The sequence below is a fragment of the Nuphar pumila genome, chromosome 14 (assembly GCF_984573655.1).
Source record: "Nuphar pumila chromosome 14, dmNupPumi1.hap1.1, whole genome shotgun sequence".
Lineage (NCBI taxonomy): Eukaryota > Viridiplantae > Streptophyta > Magnoliopsida > Nymphaeales > Nymphaeaceae > Nuphar > Nuphar pumila.
This window is the reverse complement of record NC_143262.1, coordinates 17,769,935-17,791,145: the sequence shown is the minus strand read 5'-3', so window position 1 is coordinate 17,791,145 and position 21,211 is coordinate 17,769,935. Positions and strand designations below refer to the sequence as shown.

At 35.9% G+C, this 21,211-nt stretch overlaps 1 protein-coding gene across 1 annotated transcript in view; it reads right to left on the bottom strand.

The window, feature by feature from the left end:
* LOC149816530 (phospholipid:diacylglycerol acyltransferase 1-like) overlaps positions 1–18,889 on the bottom strand; it is a 153,506-nt gene extending 134,617 nt beyond the window's left edge. Inside the window, exons 1-3 of the mRNA XM_089987742.1 lie at positions 18,427–18,889; positions 16,102–16,324; positions 15,660–15,943 (exon numbers count right to left, since the gene is read on the bottom strand). Of these exons, the coding sequence (XP_089843868.1) occupies positions 15,660–15,943; positions 16,102–16,324; positions 18,427–18,836 (917 nt within the window). The 5' untranslated portion in view covers positions 18,837–18,889. The remainder of the gene's footprint in view (positions 1–15,659; positions 15,944–16,101; positions 16,325–18,426) is intronic.
* Positions 18,890–21,211: the final 2,322 nt, after the last annotated feature.

Genomic DNA, 21,211 nt, shown 5'->3' with positions numbered 1-21,211 from the left:
TGAAAACATCAAAAGCTTGCTAAGAAACAAGAATCTTGGTAGAAGAAGAGCTTTGGTAAAGAAATCCGCAATCTGAAACTCGAACTGAACATATGGTAAAGTAATCGTTCTCTTCAAGTGTTCTTCCTGAACATAGTGACAATCCATCTCAATATGTTTCGTTCGCTCATAAAATGTGTGATTGTTGGCTATATACATGGCGCTTTTGTTATCGCAACATAATTTTGAAGGTTCTGAAACATCAACACCCATATCTGAAAGTAATGATCTCATCCACACAACCTCGGTGGTTGTTGTAGTCATCGCCTTATACTCAGCTTCCGTGAAAGATAAAGACATTTTTTGTTGTTTTTTGCATCACCAAGAAATGAGGGAATGACCTACAAACACACAAAAACCTGTAGTTGAGTAAAGCAATAAGATTTAAAGATGATGAAGAGGATAAGAATAGTTAGATATAGTTTTTTTTTATCAAACTATTCATAATAAGGCAATCATGTGAACCAAAGTGGGCGCATGTTGAAACTGACTTGCAGTGTGTATTGCATGCGTAATGTCTAGCCTGGTAATAGACAAGTACATTAATGATCCGATAAGTTGCTTATAAGAAGTTGGATCATCTAATAACACTCTGTTTTCCGCTCTCGTTTTTGCATTTATGACTTCAGAAGTATCGGCATATTTTGCGTCAGTGATTTCCGAATACACAACAATATCAATTGCAAACTTGATTTGAGACAAAATGTACCCTCTTGGCAAGTATGTTACTTCAATTCCTAAAAAAATATCTCAAAAAATCAAGGTCAGTTATATCAAAAGATTTTTTAAGCATAATTTTAATTTCTTCAATTTCCTTCAGATCCAGTGATGATCATATCATCAACATACAAAAGGAGAATGATAAGTGAGGTACCTATAGATCTTACAAAGAAAGCATTGTCGGTGTAACAAGATTTAAATCCAAGATTCAACACAGTACCACTAAAACAATCATATTATGCTTTAGGAGCTTGTTTAAGCCCATACAAAGCTTTTTTAAAACGAAGAATCATATAATTTTCAATAGTCAATCCAAAGAGAGTATTCATGTACACTTTTTTATTTAAATTTTCATTTAAGAAAGCATTTTTAACGTCTAACTAATATATAGGTCATTTTCTAATGGATTGTACTGCAACTAGAGCCCTAACTGTGGTCATGAGAACTACTGGGACAAATGTTTTTTCATAATCTATTTCATATTCCTGAGAGTATCCTTTTCCAACTAATATTGCTTTATATCTTTCTAGGGACCTGTCACTCTTTATTTTGATTTTAAAGACTCATCTTCATCCTATTGTCTTCTTTCCATTGGGAAGAGGTTGAATTGCCCAAGTATGGGCCTTGTGTAATGCATCTAATTCTATTTTCATAGCTTCAACCTATTCTTTTATGTTTTTAGTTTCTTTGTAGTTAGATGGTTCATGATATGAATGAATTGCTAGAAGGCAAGCCCTATAGTTTGGAGAAAAAGATTCATAAGAGACAAACCTATTTGGAGGCCTATGTATTTGTTCAAATCTTCTAACACTAGCTTCTTCAACATTTGTTGATTGATTATACCTTTCAAAAGCACATGAATGCTCTCCATTATCTCGTTTAGAGTATTGTAAGAGATTATGAGTTGGTTCTCTTTCTTCACTTGAGTCATTAATAGACTCAAAATTATTATTATCATCAATAATTTCATTATTTGATTTAGGTAACAAATCAAATAAGAAGGCATACTCGAATTCTTCCTAAGGTTTTTCAAAATCAAATTCATTTTCATTTTCAAGAAAGGTAACATTTCTAGATATATAAAGTTTAGCATTTGTTTGATCATAACATCGATAACCCTTTTGATTTTCGGCACATAAAAAAAACACATTTTATAGCTTTAGAAAAGAGTTTGCTATATTTTTTAAGAAGCACAAAACATTTACATCCAAATACCCTTAGCCTTTTTAAATCGGGAGAAATCTTAAAAAGTTTTTCAATAGGAGATTTGTTTTTCGACATTTGAGAAGGCATTCTCTTTATTAGATATACCGCGCTGAGAGCGGCTTTGGACCAAATTTTTTTTGAAATTTCTTTTGAAATAAGTAGCGTCCTAGTAGTTTCAATAATGTGACGATGCTTTCTTTCAGAAATAGCATTTTGTTGGGGGGTCCTAGCAAAAGATGTTTGATGTACAATACCATGATTTTTTAGATATAATTGAAATTCATTTGAAAGAAACTCCTCCCTTGAGTCGGAGCGGAAGACTTTAATATTTGTTTTAAATTGATTTTTAACTAAATCATGAAAATTTTTAAAACACAAAAAAACTTCGGATTTGAGTTTAAGAAAGTATATTCAAGTATGTCTACTAAAATCATCTATGAATATAACATAATATTAATAACCACCTTTTGACATAACGGGAAGAGTGTTAAAATATGGTGTGTGTGTGTATATATATATATATATATATATATATATATATATACATATATTTATCTCATATATATATATATATATGTATATGTATCTATCTAAGTATATATAAATATATATCTCAAACCCGATAAGGGTATTTATGTAAATCCACATGTTTTACGCATATTCTCATTTGAGAATATGTTGTAATTTATTTTTCTCTTTTTCTATTTTTCTTTTTGTTTTTTCCTTTTTTCTTTTTTGTCCCTTTTTACTTTTTCATAAAGTGTACCATGGGGGTCCCCAATACACAAGTTGGAAGCACCCTCCAACGGTTACTTTTCTAACCGTTGGAGGGGCTCCAACATGTGTATTGGAGCCCCCCCATGACTCCAAATCATTATAAATAGGGGTGAACCCCTTTAGGTTTTTTATTGCTTTTGTAAAACCCCTCTTGGGATCTCATATATTGAAGATCATATTTTTTCATGCTTTTGTGCATGTGTATCCGTGCCCTTGTGCACTTGTGAGTGTTCTCCTTTGTGCACTCTTTGTTTTTCTTGTATTGTGTTGATACACAAAATCTCTTTTTATAAAGATTTTCACATGGTATCAGAGCGAGGTTGTTTGGAGAAAGAAATTGGTGCAGTTCTTCACAATATCAAGTGCCTTGAAAAGTGTGCCTTCAACATTTTGGTGATTGGAGTGGAGATTCTGCTTCATTCAATATTTTAGAAGATTACTATAACAAGTAAGATTTAAAATCTTATTGTGGTACGTATTCTTTTCTCTCATCTTACCTCTCTAATGGGCGAAAAAGACTCTCATTTCTCTCTTGGTTTCAAACTAAATTGCTCAAATTATCACGTGTGGGCCAAAAATATGGAAGCTCACATCAAAGGGAAAGGGCTTTGAGGTTACGTTCAAGGCTCGATTCTGAAACCAGAGCCTAAAATCACTATAATTAAAGAAGGGAAAATCAAAATTCTTGAGGGAGATGAAAGAACTAAGGCTCTTGAGGAGTATAGTAGGAAACATGAGGAGTGAAAAATGAAGAATTTCAAGATCTTGTCTTGGATCTTTTCCCCCGTTGAGACAAGAATCAACGTCAACATTATAAAGTTTAAAAAGGCTTCTCAAGCGTGGGAGTACCTTAAGAAAATGTATACTTCTAGGGACTTGTCCCATAAGTATTATCTCCAAAAGAAGGCACTAACACTTCTTCAAGGAGAAATGACTATAAAAGAGTATTTTGCCAAACTCTCTTCCATTTGGGATGAGTTTGCCATGCTTGAACCCAAGTGGAGTAGAGAAGCCATAGAGCTTCATCACAAGCAATTAAAAGAAGATCGATTTTTTAACTTTTTGAATAGGCTAAGGCTAGAGTTTGAGCAAATAAGATCCTCTCTCCTATCCTCTTTTACCTCTTCCTCTCTTGAAGATGTTATAACTAAATTAAGTGGAGAGGAAACTCGTATGGGGATTAGCAAGCAAAATCCTAGTGTACTTGCAATGCCCACAAATCAAGAGGAGTGTGATGGTGTTAATGCCGTTTTTAGGCCCGATAACAATTTGAGGACATATAAACCTCCTCATTTTAAGAACCAAAATCAAGGTGGTCAAGGTGGAAGAAGGGATTATGCAAAATTTTGTGCCACTTTTGCAAAGAACCAGATCATATCAAACTGGTTTGCCCGAAATGGAAGAAACTTCTAGCAATGGCAACTACATCTCAACCACCAAAAGAGGAATCTTCAAATGGAGCTCTATCTCTCAATCAAATTGTGGAGGCTCTTCAACCTCTTCTTAAGGGAGCTATTTCCGGTGCCGCCGTATCCACTCCTCCAGGTAAAACTTCTTGGCTCTTAGATTCGGGTGCATCATTTCATATGACCCCAAACATTTCTTCTCTCTCCGAATATTCTAAAAGTATGTCACATTCTTTTGTTTCAACCGCGGATGGTACTTCTCTTGAAATTAAGGGAATTGAAAATTTTGAAACCCAGAACTTCTTTATTCCTAAAATTACTTATACCAAAATTAAATTTTACTTGATTTCCGTTTTTCAACTCACGGACCTTGGGTGTGACATTCAATTCTTATCTAATAAATGTTTAATACAGGATCAGTTGTCAGGGAGATTGATTGGGAAAGACTCTAGGAAGGGAGACTTGTACTATATGGACTCTCTTCAAATTCCTAAAAATACTTTTTGTAATGTGGCCCAACATAAAGACATAAATGTTTGGCACAAGAGACTTGGTCATCCCAACATTACCAAGTTGTCCTATTTGCATTTTATTAAAAATCTTTGTAAAAATACTTTCGCTTGTAATGATTGCATTCTTGGAAAAATGAGAAGTATGCCTTTTGGACAAAGAACTATGTTTAGTACTAAACCTTTTGAAATTATTCATTCGGATGTTTGGGGACAGACACCCATCACATCCAAAGAAGGTTTTGCCTACTATGTGATTTTTGTGGATGATTTTTCGCGGTATTGTTGGATATATTTTCTCAAACATAAGCATGAAGTCTTTTCATGTTTTAAATCATATCATATGATGATCAAAAATCAGTTTAATAGTAATTTAAAGATATTTAGGACCGATTTTGGAGGTGAATATCTCTCAAATGAGTTTAAGGAATATCTTGAAGATTGTGACATTGTCCATCAAAGATCGTGTCCTAAGACCCCACAACAAAATGATTTGGCCGAAAGGAAGCATAGGCATATCATTAAAACCACTAGAACCTTTCTTATTTCTCAAAGTATTCCAAAAAAAAATTGAGCTGAGGCAGCTCTTGCTTCTGTTTATCTTATTAACCGTCTTCCATCCAAAAATTTAGATAAAATTTCTCCTTTTGAGATTCTATATGAAAAAGAACCTGATTACAATAGATTGAGAGTTTTTTGTTGTAAGTGGTTTATTCTTACAGATAAAAATGATAAACTCTCACCAAAAGTCATTCCTTGTGCTTTTCTTGGCTATTCCGAAACCCCAAAAGGATTTCGTTGTTATGACTCTAAGAATGATAAATTATATGTCTCAAGGAATGTAACTTTTTTGGAAAATGATAGTGGTTTTGAAAAGAATGAAACTCATTTAGAAAATGTCGATTATTTCTTTCTTTTTGACCTATTATCTAAGGATGATGATATCTCTAGTGATAATGAATCAATATATAACAATGACAATGAAGTGGTTGTGATCAACAATAATTCTAACCCTTCTACCTCTCAAGAAGAAAATGTATCTAGAGACCCTATCACCTATTCTCATACAGATAGAAGCACCTTTAGAAGTGCTATTGAGCAATATAGTAAACCTAGTGAATGTTAAAATATGTAATCTCAACGACTCTAATAGATCGTTGGGAGTCCAATGACTCCCTTGAGGCTCCTCTTCCCTTCTATAAATATGGGGTTGTTTCCCCTTGTAAAGTAATTCTTTGTTCTTGTGGGAGTTCTCTCCCAAGTTTATGAAATCTTGTTCTTCATTTTATGTATACCATTTTTTGGGTATTGTGTATGAGTGTGAGCTCTTTTGTGTGAATGCCTTTGTTTCGTAAATCTTCTTTGTAAGTGTTGAAGAAACAATCCTTATTAGGGATTGCTACATTCTTTTATGGTATCAGAGCAAGGTTGATAGAAGCAATCAGTCTGGAGTTCTTCTTGTGCATTGGGAAGCATGTCGTTCGTGTTTTTCTTAAAGAAAAGAAGCCTTTTTGAAAGGCTAGTTGTGTGGAGCCTTAGAAGCTTGGAAGACTAGATATTTTTGCTTCTTGTGGTGGTGTATTTCTCTTTTTTTTTTTCTTTCTTCTCCCCTTCTTCCTTTCCTAAGCTTGTAAAATGGATGACAATGATAATGTCACCATTAAGCCCATAAACTCAATGATTCTAACTATGTAACATGGGCTTCTATCATGAAGCACCTCATTTAGGGAAAGGGGCTATGGGGATTAGTGGATGGAACCGATGAGAAACCTAAACTAATGCTCACCAAAAAAGAAGGAAAAGAAATATCTCTTTCGGAGGTAGAAAAAGTTAAAGTCGTTTCCACTTATGAGAAAAAGTGGAAAAATGGAGAATGGGTCACGCCAAAATTATGTCTTGGTTCATTTCTAGTGTGGATATAAAGAAGTGTTCAAGCCTTGCGAAGTTTGAACACGCTAATAATGCTTGGGACTATCTCAAGAGAATGTATTCTCTTAAAGATGTTGCCCATATATGTAATCTTCAAGAAAAGGTTCGCAATATGATTCAAGGAGATAAAAGTATTAGAGAATACTATAATAGCTTGTCCGAGCTATGGGAAGAATTGACTCTCCTTGAACCAAAGTGGCATTGTCCACAAGATATAGAGCTTTGCCAAAATCAAATAAATGCGGAGCATTTTTTTTAATTTATTAATGGTTTAAGACCGGAATTTGAGACAACCAAGTCCGCTCTTCTTCATCGAGGGAAGGTTCCCTCTATTGAGGACACAATTGAAGAATTGAGTATGGAAGAAAACCGACTAAAGAAAAGAATCTCAAAAAATGATGATGACTCAGTTTTAGCTGTTTCAAGACCAGGGAATCATGTTTGTCCATATAAACCTCCACATTTTTGAAGAACATATGATGAGAAATACGAAAGTAAGGTGGAAAGAAAAGAAGTAATTTGTTATTATTGTTGTGAACCTAGGCACATCAAGATGTACTGCCCAAAGTTAAAGAAGCCTTATGAAAAGAAGGTTGCTACTATTGAAGCCCAGCAAGAGACAAAAGAAACATTTATTGGAAGCATGTCATTATCTCAGCTAGTGGAGGTACTTCAATCACTTCTTAAAGGAGTTTCCCCATCTGCTGGAGCTGCGGTCTCTTCAGTAAGCATCTCCAATCCAGGCAAACCTCTTTGGCTTCTTGATTCTGGTGCATCTTTTTATATGACCCCTAACATAGAATTATTGTCTCAATATCATAACTCAAGTGATTCAAACGTTTTGACTGCCGACGGCACTTCTCTTGAGATTAAGGGAATAGGATGTTTTGAAAATTCTTCTCAAAACTCAAACAAATTTTGTGTTCCAAAAATTAGATATATACCCAAACTTAATTTAAACCTTTTGTCCATATCTCAGTTAACTGATTATGAGTGTAATGTTTTCTTCTCTCGTGATTGTCGAGTACAGGATCACCAGTCAGGAAAGCTGATTGGGGAAGTTCATAGAGAAGGAGGCTTATACTAAATGGATTTTTTGGATTTTCCCAAGAACACACTGTGTTGCAATGTTCAAAAGTTGGATTTGGGTCTTTTGCACAAAAGATTTGGACATCCTTGTATATCCAAGATTCAACACTTTCCGAACATTGAAAAATTTTGTAATTTTGAAACTTTTATATGTGAAAATTGTATTCTTGGAAAAATGAAAAGATTACCTTTTTCGAAAAGAACTTTTGTTTCTACACAACCACTTGAGTTGATTCATTCTGATGTCTGGGATCTTGCACCAATTATATCAAAATGTGAGTTTGTTTATTATGTTATCGTTGTAGATGACTTTACACGACACACTTGGGTTTATTTTCTTAAACATAGATCTGAAGTCTTCTTGCATTTTAAAATCTTTCATAATATGGTAAAAAATCAGTTTAAAGAGGACATTTCAATATTTTGTACCGATTCAGGGGGAGAATTCCTATCAAAGGAATTCAAAGATTATTTAAATCAATATGGAGTTATACATCAAAAGTCATGTCCCTACACTCAACAAAATGGCCTAGCTGAAAGAAAGCATAGGCACATTATTGAGACAACAAGAACCCTCCTCATATCACATCAAGTACCAAAAATTTTCTAGGTTGAAGCAGCCTTAACTGTTGTTTATCTCATCAATAGGATGCTCTCTTCACCGTTAAACAATATTTCTCCAATCAAAAAGCTTCTTAAACAAATTCCTGATTACTCCTGGTTAAGGGTATTCGGGTGCAAATGTTTTGTATTCTCAGATAAAAATGATAAGCTTTGCTCTCGAGCTATTCCTTGTGTCTTCTTAGGATATGCAAGTCATCAAAAGGGTTATAGATATTTTGACTTCAGAGATAACATATTATATGTCTCAAGAAACGTATCCTTCTTAGAAAATGAAAGTCCATTTGAAACCAAAGCATCTGCAGAAACAGATGAGTATTCCTTTCTATTTGATTTAGTCTCAAAGAATGAAGAATGTGAGCAAGATGATCAAAGTGATATTTCTCCTATTGAACCAAACAGTGATAACCAAGTGTTCATTCAATATTCTAGATGAGGAAACTCAGAAAGACCATGTGCCCTTGAAAGATACTCTGTAGAATCAGACCCCAAGATGTCAACAAGAAAATCTACTAGGATCTGAAAAAATCCTGAGAAATTTGTGTTATATAAATTTTTTTCGCCAAAATTTCAAGCCTTTATAGCCTTAATTCACCCCTATGAAGAACCTCCCAATTATGCTATAGCCAAAACTCAATCGGAATGGGTAAAAACCATGCAAGTGGAATTAGAAGCATTAGAAAAGGCAAACACTTGGACTATATAAGAACTTCCGCCTAACAAGAAACCTATTGATTGTCGATGGGTTTACAAAGTAAAGACTAAAAGCGATGGCAGTCTTGAGTGGTTTAAAGCTAGATTAGTTGTCAAAGGCTACGCTTAAGAATATGGATTAGATTATGAGGAAACATTTGCTCCAGTAGCCAGAATGACCACAGTTAGAATCCTAATTGCCCATGCCTCTATAAAGCAATGGTCCATATATCAAATGGATGTTAAGAATGTGTTCATAAATGGTACTTTAACTGAAGAAGTATACATGGATCCACCACCAGGAATTGATGTTCCTAAAGGAAAAACTCTTTATCTAAATAAAGCCTTATATGGACTTAAACAAGCTCTGAAGGCTTGGTATGGTAAATTTAGTAAGGTGATGTTTGATTTTGGTTTTCAATCTTGTCTTACTAACATTGCTTTGTTTGTTAAGAATTCTAATGCAGGTATCATTATCCTCCTTCTCTACGTCGACGACATGATCATCACTGGCAGTGACAAACAGGGAGTGTACAATATTAAAAAAATTCTCAAAACTCACTTTGAAATGAGTGATTTGGGTTTCTTAGAGTACTTTCTTGGTATACAAGTTGCTTATTCTTCTAAAGGATATTTTCTAACACAATCTAAGTTTACTTAGGGATATTGTTGTCAGGTCAGGCATTTCAGATGAAAGACATGTGGACACTCCAGAAGTTGTAAATGTCAAGATGAAGAGTGATAATGGAGAACCTCTTGAAAACCCAACTTCGTATAGACAACTCGTCGGGGCTTTGTCATACCTTTCCATTACAAGACCTGACATTGCACATGATGTCCATACAACCAGTCAATTTCAACATGCTCCAACCTCTGTCCATATGGGAGCAGTTTTGCGAATTATCAGATACATTAAAAATTCTATATCGCGGGGTCTATTTTTGTCTGCTTCTTCTAATCTCAAGCTTCGTGCTTATACTAATGCAGATTAGGGAGGTGATCCGAATAATCGTCGTTCAACGACAGGTTTTTGTGTCTTTTTGGGGAAATCGTTGATCTCATGGAGATGTAAGAAGCAACAGAAAGTATCATTTTCATCAACAGAGGCTGAATACAAAGCAATGGCTACTACAACTATGGAAGTAGTCTAGCTTCGACGACTGCTTTCCGACATGGGAGTTGAAAGTTCAGAAGCATCCGACATGTATTGTGACAACAAGAGCTCTATCTACATTGCAAGCAATCGGACGTTCCACGAACGTACCAAGCATGTAGAAATGGATTGTCATTATGTTCGGGAGGAATTCTTGTGTGGCACCATCAATCTTCCTTATGTTGCTTCAGAATACCAGCTGGCCGATTTCTTCACCAAGCCTCTTGCTGCTCCTAGATTTCACTTTCTCTTAGGCAAACTTTCGGTTATTCAACCGTAAGTTTGAGGGGGGGGGTTAAAATATGTAAGCTCATAGACAGCTCATATCTCATATGTAATCTCATAGACAACTCATGTAATCCCTTGTAATGTTTTTCTTTTTTTTAGTTAGTTTAGTTCTAGTTTAAACCCAACTAGAACTCACTTAAAACCCAATTTTAGGACACCTTTAGGCTTTACCTTTTTTACTAGTCAAAAAGGCCTTTTTGACCAAGTCAAAAAGGTGCAACTCCAAGGGAGCCGTTGGGCTCCCAACAACTCTAATAGAGCCATTGGGAGTCCTATGACTCCCTTGAGGCTCCTCTTCCCTTCTTCTATAAATATGGGGTTGTTTCCCCTTGTAAAGTAATTCTTTGTTCTTGTAAGAGTTCTCTCCCAAGTTTATGAAATCGTGTTCTTTAATTTATGTATACCCTTTTTTGGGTATTTTGTATGAGTGTGAGCTCTTTTGTGTGAATGCCTTTGTTTCTTAAATCCTCTTTGTGAGTGTTGAAGAAACAATCCTTATTAGGAATTGCTATATTCTTTCAGTGAATCTATTTCCACTCATGATTCAAATCCTAGGAGAACTGAAAGAACTAGAAGGAGTCCCTCCAGATTCGTATCCTTTGATTCCTTCTCTCCTAAATATCGGGCTTGCTCAAGTGTCGTTCACTCATATTTTGAACCAAAATTTTTTTAAGAAGTCAAACGATGTATTGAATGGAGAGAAGCCATGGAGAGTGAACTTCAAGCTCTTAGGAAAGCTAACACGTGGGAATTTCAAACGCTTCCCAGTGGAAAGAAAACTATAGGATGCCAATGGGTGTTCAAAGTTAAGACCAAGAGTGATGGTTTTCTTGAGAGGTATAAAGCTCATCTAGTAGCTAAAGGGTATAGTCAAGAATACGGGATTGACTATGAAGAGACATTTGCTCCAGTAGTTCGAATGGTTACTGTCAGATGTCTTATCACCATTGCTTTAATTCGAAAATGGAATATTTATCAAATGGATGTCAAAAATGTCTTTTTAAATGGAGACTTAATGAAGAAGTTTACATGGATGCTCCACCTGGTATGGAAATCCCTAAAAATAAAGTTTTTCATCTTCGTAAAGCTCTTTATGGCTTGAAACAAACTCCCAAGGCTTGGCACGATAGGTTTAACAATGTAATGACTGAAAATGGTTTTTCTTTATGTTATACTGATACTGCATTATTTGTTAAGAAATTTGATGCAGGAATTGTTATCTTATTGTTATATGTTGATGACATGTTGATAACAGGAGATGATACTAAAGGAATCAAAAGTATTAAATCTATTTTGACTTCGAAATTTGAGATGTCAGACTTAGGTTTTTTGACATATTTTTAGGGTATTGAGGTTGCTTATTCTCACAAAGGTTATTTTTTGTCTCAAACTAAACTTGCTTGTGAGATTCTTGACAGATCAAGAATCACAGATGATAAGGTCTGAAACTCCTAAAATAGTGGGTTCGAAGATGAAGATTGATGATAGCATTCTTCTAAAAGATCTCACACCTTACAGGCAATTGGTTGGATCCCTAACATATCTCAGCATTACTAGGCCTGATATTTCTCATGCAGTACATGTCGTCAGTCAATTTCAACATGCGCTTACCACCGTTCACATGAGTGCCATCCTTCGCATCATCAGATACATAAAGGATACAGTAAACACGGGAGTATTTCTATCTTTCTCTTCTGAATTAAGTTTAATTGCTTATACTGACTCTGATTGGGGAGGTGACCCAAATAACCGACACTCTACCACTGGTTTTTGTATTTTTCTAGGTGAGTCATTAATTTCTTGGAGAAGCAAAAAACAACAGAATATATCACTTTCATCCACTGAAGCTGAGTATAGAGCCATGGCATCTACCACCATGGAAATAGTTTGGATTCGCAACTTGCTGAAAGATATGAATGTTCAAGTTCAAGGGCCCACAAAGTTATGTTGTAATAATAAGAGTGCAATCTAAATTGTCAAAAATCACATATTTCATGAGCGCACGAAACATATCGAGATGGACTGCCACTATGTTCGTAAAGAATATTTAAGAAGAACCGTTGACCTTCCTTATGTTACATCAGAATATCAACTGGCAGACCTCTTCACCAAGGCGTTGTGCTCTCCAAGATCTAACTTCCTTCTTGGCAAACTTTCGGTTATGTCACCCTAAGTTTGAGGGGGGTGTTAAAATATGGTGTATCTTGTATATATATTCATATATATATAGAAAGATACATATACATATATTTATCTCATATATATATATATATATATATGTATCTATCTAAGTATATATATATATATAAATATATATCTCAAACCCGATAAAGGTATTTATGTAAATCCACATGTTTTACACATATTCTCATTTGAGAATGTGTTGTAATTTATTTTCCTCTTTCTATTTTTCTTTTTGTCTTTTTCCTTTTTTCTTTTTTGTCCCTTTTTACTTTTTCATAAAGTGTACCATGGGGGTCCCCAATACACAAGTTGGAAGCACCCTCCAACGGTTACTTTTCTAACCGTTGGAGGGGCTCCAACATGTGTATTGGAGCCCCCCCATGACTCCAAATCATTATAAATAGGGGTGAACCCCTTTAGGTTTTTTATTGCTTTTGTAAAGCCCCTCTTGGGATCTCATATATTGATGTTCATATTTTTTCATGCTTTTGTGCATGTGAATCTGTGCCTTTGTGCACTTGTGAGTGTTCTCCTTTGTGCCTATGTGCACTCTTTGTTTTTCTTATATTGTGTTGATACATAAAATCTCTTTTTATAGAGATTTTCACAAGCAGGACCCCATACATTCGAATGTACTAATTCAAAGATTTCATTAGTCAAGCAAGTTATAGATCCAAAAGTTATCATTTGCATTTTTTCAAGTATACAATCTTTACATACAAAATCTTTATCCTTACAAAAATTTTCCAAAAATGAAAAATAAGATAATTTGGATATACTTAGGTATCCTAATCTTTTATGATAAAGATCTAAATTAATGTCTTTGACATAATTATAAAAAGAATTTTTGAGCAAACATAAGGAATCCATATAGTAAAGATCTCATATTCTATGTCCTTATCCAATAAACTCTCCTGACTGGAGATCCTACACCCAAAAAGACTTAGATGAGAAGAATACTTTACACTCATAATCAGAAATTTGAGAAACCGAAAAAAAATTTAAGTCTAATTTTGGAATAACCCTCACATTTGGAACAAAAAAGTTTTTTTAGATATTGTTGAGATTTTCTATACTTTTAACTTTTAAAGTATCATCGGCGGTTGATACACATGAAAAATATGAATTAGTGCAATCGGATAATAGAGACTCATTATGAGTCATGTGAAAAGAGGCGTCTCAATCCAAAATCCAAGAAGACTTACCCGGAGAAAAAGAAGAGGAGATGGCGACGCCGGATGTAGAAGGAGTGGCGTTAAGAATTTGTGAGACGACCTCTACTATTTGGGCAATTGTCAAATCATTGAAGTTGCCCCCTTTCTTTAATTCTTGAGGTTCTTCACTTATGGTGGCCACTTTCTTGAACTTGGAACAATATGGTCCTATATGCCTCAGTTACTTACAATTATTACAAATGATTTTACCTTTGTATCCTCCCCCGTTATGTCCTTCATTAAATTTTCTTTCAAAGTGAGGTGGTTTATAAGCTTTTTACAAAAAATTTGGGTCTCGATATGGCAAGAACCTCATCATTAGACTTGTGCATTCCAAGTCTTGTTTTTTCTTGGCAAATTTGAGCAAGAACCTCACTTATAGAAGGAATCGAAGTCTTATGAAGCAAGGAGGACCTAACTTGCTCAAATTTTAGTCGAAGACCATAAAAAAAAAGAGAAAAGGTTTTCTCTTTCAGCTTGTGATTTCCTCGGTTTAATAGTCGAACCTTCTCATTTTTGTTCTAACATAGCTAGTTCATCCCAAATAGGAAATAAAATACTATAAAAGTCTCTTACACCTTTGTCGCCTTATTTGGTATTACGTACTTTGTCTTGAAGATAATATAGCATAGTCATATCTTTTTGGATGAAGGTGTTTTTTAGGAAAATCCATGCATCACATGCCCTTTTAAATTTGATGATGTTGGTGGCGATTTTGAACTCCATGGTATTCATGAACCATGAGAGAATTTGAGCATTGCTAGCTTCCCAATCCTCCAAGTTGTTTTGATATTCTTGCAAAGTTGTCTATTTTTCTTCTTCGGATAGAGCTTTGATTTTATCTCCTTCTCTTCTTGTCAATTTAAGTTGAGGTTCATTAGTGGTTCCACTAGCAAAACCCCAAAGTTTTTTACCTTTGATGTGATTCTCCATAACAGTCACCCACATCAAATAATTGTTTTCGTTGAGCTTGTAGAAGATGACAGAGGCAAAATCTCTTTCTCCCATAATAAAGAATTCTTGTGTAGAAGGAGTGGATGAGGACTAAAGGTTGAAGAGCACCATTACAAGGAGGGCAATCCCAAGATAGTTTTCACTACTCCAAGAGCCTAGTTTTAATACCATATAATGAAACAAGAGTGCATAACTACAATGCCAACGAAGGGCTATAGTGCACAAATATAATATGGTCTCTAATGGACTGATAACAATCTCATAAAAGAGATACACAAAAATATGAAATCCACAAGATCACAAAGGCACAAAGTTCACAAGAGCACAATAGAAAGAAAGGTATTGTATTAACACACTTCAAATGCTTTAGAAAAGCATGTTATTATATAGAGAGGTGAGGCTCTATTTATAGAGCCTCACATTCCTTTAAGGGAGGCAGTCCAACTAGTCGTTGGACTGTCCTCCCAACAGTCATTTTGACTTTACATTAAAGAAACAAAAAGAAATAAATAAATAAAAAGACTTTTCAGTCCCTAATGGATTGTACTAAAATACATATTGTGAAATGACCAAAATACCCCTGATATATGTATATTGTATAAATATATGTATATCAGTTAGGTATGAATATATACACAGTATTTTAACAGTTAGGTTCTATGCTGACCTTAAGACTTGGAAAACTTCCACATGCTTATTATCAAAAGTTTCTAAAGAAAGCAATTAGCAAACTTTTCAACAAACGTTAAGCAAAACATACATTCCTAAGTAATACAGTTTCACTGGATTGAAAAGATTGAGACCAGCACAGGAGCACCTGTTGAGCTAGTATATATGGATCATGTAAAAACATGACTCAATAGTTCCACCAAGTTACCTGGCCACAGCTACATCCTTAGCCTCAGCAGAGAAAAGCCCAGAAATTGCTTTTGGAACACCCAAGAATGGTCCTCCAATGTTCATCACTGCCTTTATATGCTTTGCACACCAATCAGAACCACCGCCTCCACCCATCGGAGCAGGTGCTTCAACCCACTTCATGAAATGAAGGAAGTATAGAACACCCATTGAATGTGGAATGACCACCACCTTTTTGCCACCATTTGTGGCTACCATGAGTTCGATATTGCTTTTAATTTGACTAAGTGTGTGATCACGGACCTATCCAGTCAATTTATGGCAGATTATAAGGGATTAAGGTACAATAAACCTATGTAAGAGCAAGAAAAAGAACTGAACAGATTTTCTGAACAGGTGCATGTCCATGTGTGTGTGCAGTGTGCACTCATGTCTATGTGTATCTGCACAGCTGTAAGTACCTCAGTGTTCTGAAAGGAAAGTCTCCAATCATATGAAGCCATATACATGGTTTTCTCCTCGTATCCAATACGGGCCAAATTTGCAATTAGCACAGCCCAGACAAAGTAACCAGGAGCAAAGTAATCTGCCGCAACAAGCCCAGCAACTGGCCTAACTCTGATACCAGATTTGTCCAACCCAGTTTCATTATCCAGAGACATATGCTCAACCCAGCATGATGGTCTGTGAAAAAATCAAGCCAACTGAATAATGAATAGCAACTGAGTTTGCACGAGTACCAATCAGACTAAATGCATGACATGATTTATAACAACCTGCACTTTAATTGCCAATAGATAATAAAAGCTCAACAATATTACTATGATGTTGGCTGAACCCAGCATTATAATAACCTTTTGAACTGATAATTCTACAGAGCTAAAAGAAACAATAAAAAGACCTCAAGATGCAAACCTGCAGTTATAAAACCAGGCCAAGCAACTGATCAGATGCACATGCAGTTTGTAGTTGTAATTCAGTAGAAAACCTTTTTACCAAGTAATTGTTTTCCCAAACACCAGGTCTGTACCAAGGTTGCAAAAGAGGGGAAAGTGATGCAAAAAGCAGCAGCCATAAACAAGAGTGTTTATAAGTACATGTGAAGCAGGAAGCAAGAAGTGGACAGGAATAAGTCAGAAAGTGAATTAAGTATTTAAATACACAATTAAAAAGAGTAAAAGTCAATCTACTATATAATACTACTAATTCATCTAAGATTTATCAACTACGTTTTTCATTTTTAAAACATATACTTTTTTACAGAAAGAAGATCTTTCATCAAAAAATAGTAACAAGGGATCACCATAATATGAGTAAAACAAAAAGGAAACAGCAAATGAAAGAAAAGAAAAGGAAAAATATGTTAATATAATAATTATTGAACTTAAAATAAATTGATATATTCTACTACAGGATTACAGAATTAGTTTAGATCATGCACAATTCATTAATTACATAAATGAATTGTTTTCCATGCGCCCTTGGAAACACACTTTTCATGATAAGGGAATCGAGTCTTAGAAGTGCTTAACTTACAGCTTTCAAAGCAGCTTCACAAGATAGGTAGAAGACCATGGTTTGTACCCCTTTTTTTATAGGCAAGCAGGGGTTAGGCAGACCCCCACCAGGTATACAAACATACCATTGGGATTTGAACTTTCAACGTCCCAACACAAGGTGATGTGCACAAACTGCTCATACCAGACAAGGGGAGCCCCCGTTGGTCCATGGTCTATACTCTATACCCCTATACAAGAAGGATTGGGGTTCTTGAATGAAACCTTCCACTTATCTCCACTATCAACCTTCTTCCTGCCAGTAGTTTCCTATTTGGCTACGGATCACCACAGGAGTTATCATGAAATCCATCATCCAGACAACCACAAGTTGCTCCTCCTTTTATCTTTTCATAAGCATGTGTAGAATACATAACTCACAGACTCTTTTCTCAACTCACTGTCCCAATCCTCAGCGTATATATCAATCAAAGTACTTCCATAGACCCACCTAGTTTCCTCATTTGAACAATTCTGTAAGGGGCCTTAAATTAGCTGACAGACTCCAACCAATCCACCAGCATTCACCGTCAGATCATAAAATAAAAAAGGCCTCATAGACTTTTTCTTTTTGGATAATCCAAGGGAAAAAAACCCCATCACCGACTGCGCATTGGCTGGCCTCTGGTTGGTAAAACCCTTGAGGTCCCCCCTGCTCACCAGGGAGTACACACCAGCTTCGACCTTGAGGCAAGGGACGTCCCATCAACTTGGTGACATTCACAGGTTGCCCCTACCAGATGAGCGAAGCCCTTGTGAGCTGGCCTCATAGACTATTACAAACAGCTAAAAATCAGAATCGGTAAGGGAACAAGTTGAGCCACCCAACTTCCACTCCCAAAGAAACCTTCTTTATCACACAAAAATCCTTCACTTAAAGCTCAAAATCTCCACAGGCACCCTCTTCCTACTGCTCTTTTTGGTAAGTCTTCCCATATTCATGTTTTTCGTTTCTCTTCTCTCTAAAAGGCAAACAACTAAAAAAAACGAACACTTTAGTGAACAAGTACTAGATTCCCGGGATTGTCAAGAAAGGGATAACAAATCCAAACAAACAAAGTAAAAAACAACTCGATTGAAGCTAAGTCATAATCCGCATCCCAAAAGTAAGAAACGTGGGAATCAAACGCACACTCGGATCTTTCCTTCCCAAATACCATCAAACACAGAAAAAACAGGGGAAATAAAGGGGGAACGAAGAGAGCATGGTGGACGATGAAAGGGGAGCACCTCTTGTAGACCTCTCCGAAGGTGCCGCCCCAGAGGCGCTTGCGGAAGAGGCCGTCGGCACAGGGTAGGCCCTCCCAGAGCTCGAGGCCGCCGGTGACGATACCGGGGACGAAGACGACGGGATGGCGGGCGGCGAGCCCCTCCTTCTGCAGCTTGACGCCGGGGGGGTCGGGCATGGGACCGGTGATGGCCTCCGTGACGTACTGGGGGAAGGAGGCGGGCATTGAGTTGTAGAGGCAGAGGAGGAGCCACCAGACCGAGCAGATGACCCCGATGAACCAGCAACAGCTGTCGATGCACGACCACTTTTGCTTCCTCTCCTGCCTCCTCTTCACCACCTCCTCCTGTTTCGGCCGGGGAGGCGGCGGCTCCGGCTTATCTCCGCCCTTCCTCCGCCTCAGCATCGACATCTCTCTCTCTCTCTCTCTCTCTCTCTCTCTCTCTCCGTGCGTGTGAGAGGAACGTCGATTAAGTAGTTGGGATTTGGGAAGTCTCTATGGCTTGGCAAAAAGTTGCCTGCTGGTTATTTGGAAACTGGTAGCTGAGATGGGGAGTGGCATTGTATTTACACTAAAGCATGAAATTGACAAGTGGTAGCTGCCAAATTCAAGATTTGACAGCTGGTACTTTTCCATCCCAGCTACTAATTTTCTAACTTCTTTAACGGTTGTCTGTTGTTGCTTCAGGTAATTTAATTTGTATTCACATTGATACGATTAAAAGAACATGAGACACGCTTCTTTTTCTTTCCTCTTTTTTAATGGGTGCAGCTTTTTACTAAGAACACTTTTAGAGGTGACACGACTTAGACAAAAGTTGAAGAATTTCTGTGACAAAGGTTATGAATATTAACCCTGTATATAATATTGGATGCCATTGAGCTGGAAGTCGTAGGTTCAAATTTCTCAACTCAATCTGTCCACATAGATGATGTTTCCGAGGATCAAAGCTTGGATCTGTTACTTTAATTTAAAAATATGAAATTTTAAATTGTAAAATTTTAGAACATTGTAATCTGATGATTTTTTAAGCCCTTAGAAAAACATACTTACACATCACAATCACATGATTCACCACTCATTTTCTATTGAACAAACCTTGTAGATCACATTTATATGTACAAACAAATTCTAAAAAATATAAAAAATGTGATTTATACTTAATACTTTTCTAGCACCGCACATATATATATATATATATATAAGAAATTGGAATATGTAAACCAGTAAAATATGTAAACTAGTATGAACTGATATTTTCAGAGGATTTTTTATGAATCAAACCCTGCATATGCATTCGGTATGATAAAAAAATATTATTTTATATGCTTAAATATTTATTAAAACTTTAAGTCAATAATTTTCAAGCCTTTAAAGATCCTTCTTATACATCGCAATAGGATGATCTAACAGCCTTTTTCTATAAAATCAAGCATCTGTACTTCAAAATAAAAAAAAAACTATGAAAATCTAAGTGCATACTTATTTACATATTTTATTGGTTTACATATTACAGTTACCCATATATATATATATATATATATATATATAATCTAACCTAGCTAAAAATTAAAGGTGAACAAAAGATATGGAATCAACACTCACTCCATGGATGTATTCACCATGGCTTGTTTGTTAGATAATATACATTTGATAGTGTTTTTTTGACATACAAACACAAATTTTTGGGTCATTAAGTTTTTGAACATTATGAGGTTAAATTTTTTGGCTATCGGGAAACCCACTTGCTTCCCGCAATCATACGATCCAAAATTCGTTTTCTAGAAGCCTTGTAGATCACATCGGTTTTGTTGAATATGAAATAAGAAAAAAATAATAAAACTAAAAGGAGAAAACGATAAAAAGCAGCATTTCAATTCATTACCAAGTAATTGTGATGTGACCAAATGTGGTATATATATATATATATAGACAACTATTCTTGTGACCAAAGTACTAACCCTCTGCATGTGTGTTTATGCACGCTACCCTTGATTGTAATATTCTCTAGTACATTTTTTCTTTATTTTCTCTTTCAAACGTGATTTATGTGGTATGTTTAAGTCAAAAACACATTTTATGTCGACCAATCTAATAAGCAAATCTTTTAGGGCCTATACATTTCAATAATCTATGATGTGCATTAAAATTGCTTGATTCCCAAGATCATGTTTTTTAAAATTGAAATCAATTCATGCTAAACGCATCTATGGTGTCTGATTGATCAAATAAAACTTCCATCACTGAATTTTACTAAAAGTATGATACTTTAGAATGTAGTTAATATATATATATATATATATATATATATATATATATATATATATATATATATATATATATATATATATTGTAACACCCACCCACCCCCCATCCCCTTTGTATTCCCCTCTCAGTCGAGCTGAGCCCCGACAGGGCCAGCCCTCTTCCTGTCGCAAGACTGGGACCAAGCTGGGCTCGGCGTAGCCACCGAGCACACCCCCTCTCGTTGGTTGCGTAGCCAGTCGAGCTCAGCTCGATCTATGCTTTCAGATCGAGATGGCAGTCAAACTTTACCCCTGACTCTTGAGTTCGAACAGCTTGATCTGGTCAACTCGAACTAGGTTCAGGTTTGACCCCTACGATGCATGCGTCGTCGCAATAAAGTTTTAGTATCATTCTTTATGGATCGCAACAAAATATCTTTTAGCGCACCAAATCGGTGCAACAGACGTGACACAGACACCAAGACATGAGCCCTTGATAACCAACGCTCAAAATCGCCAACGAATTCGACAATCTTCGAG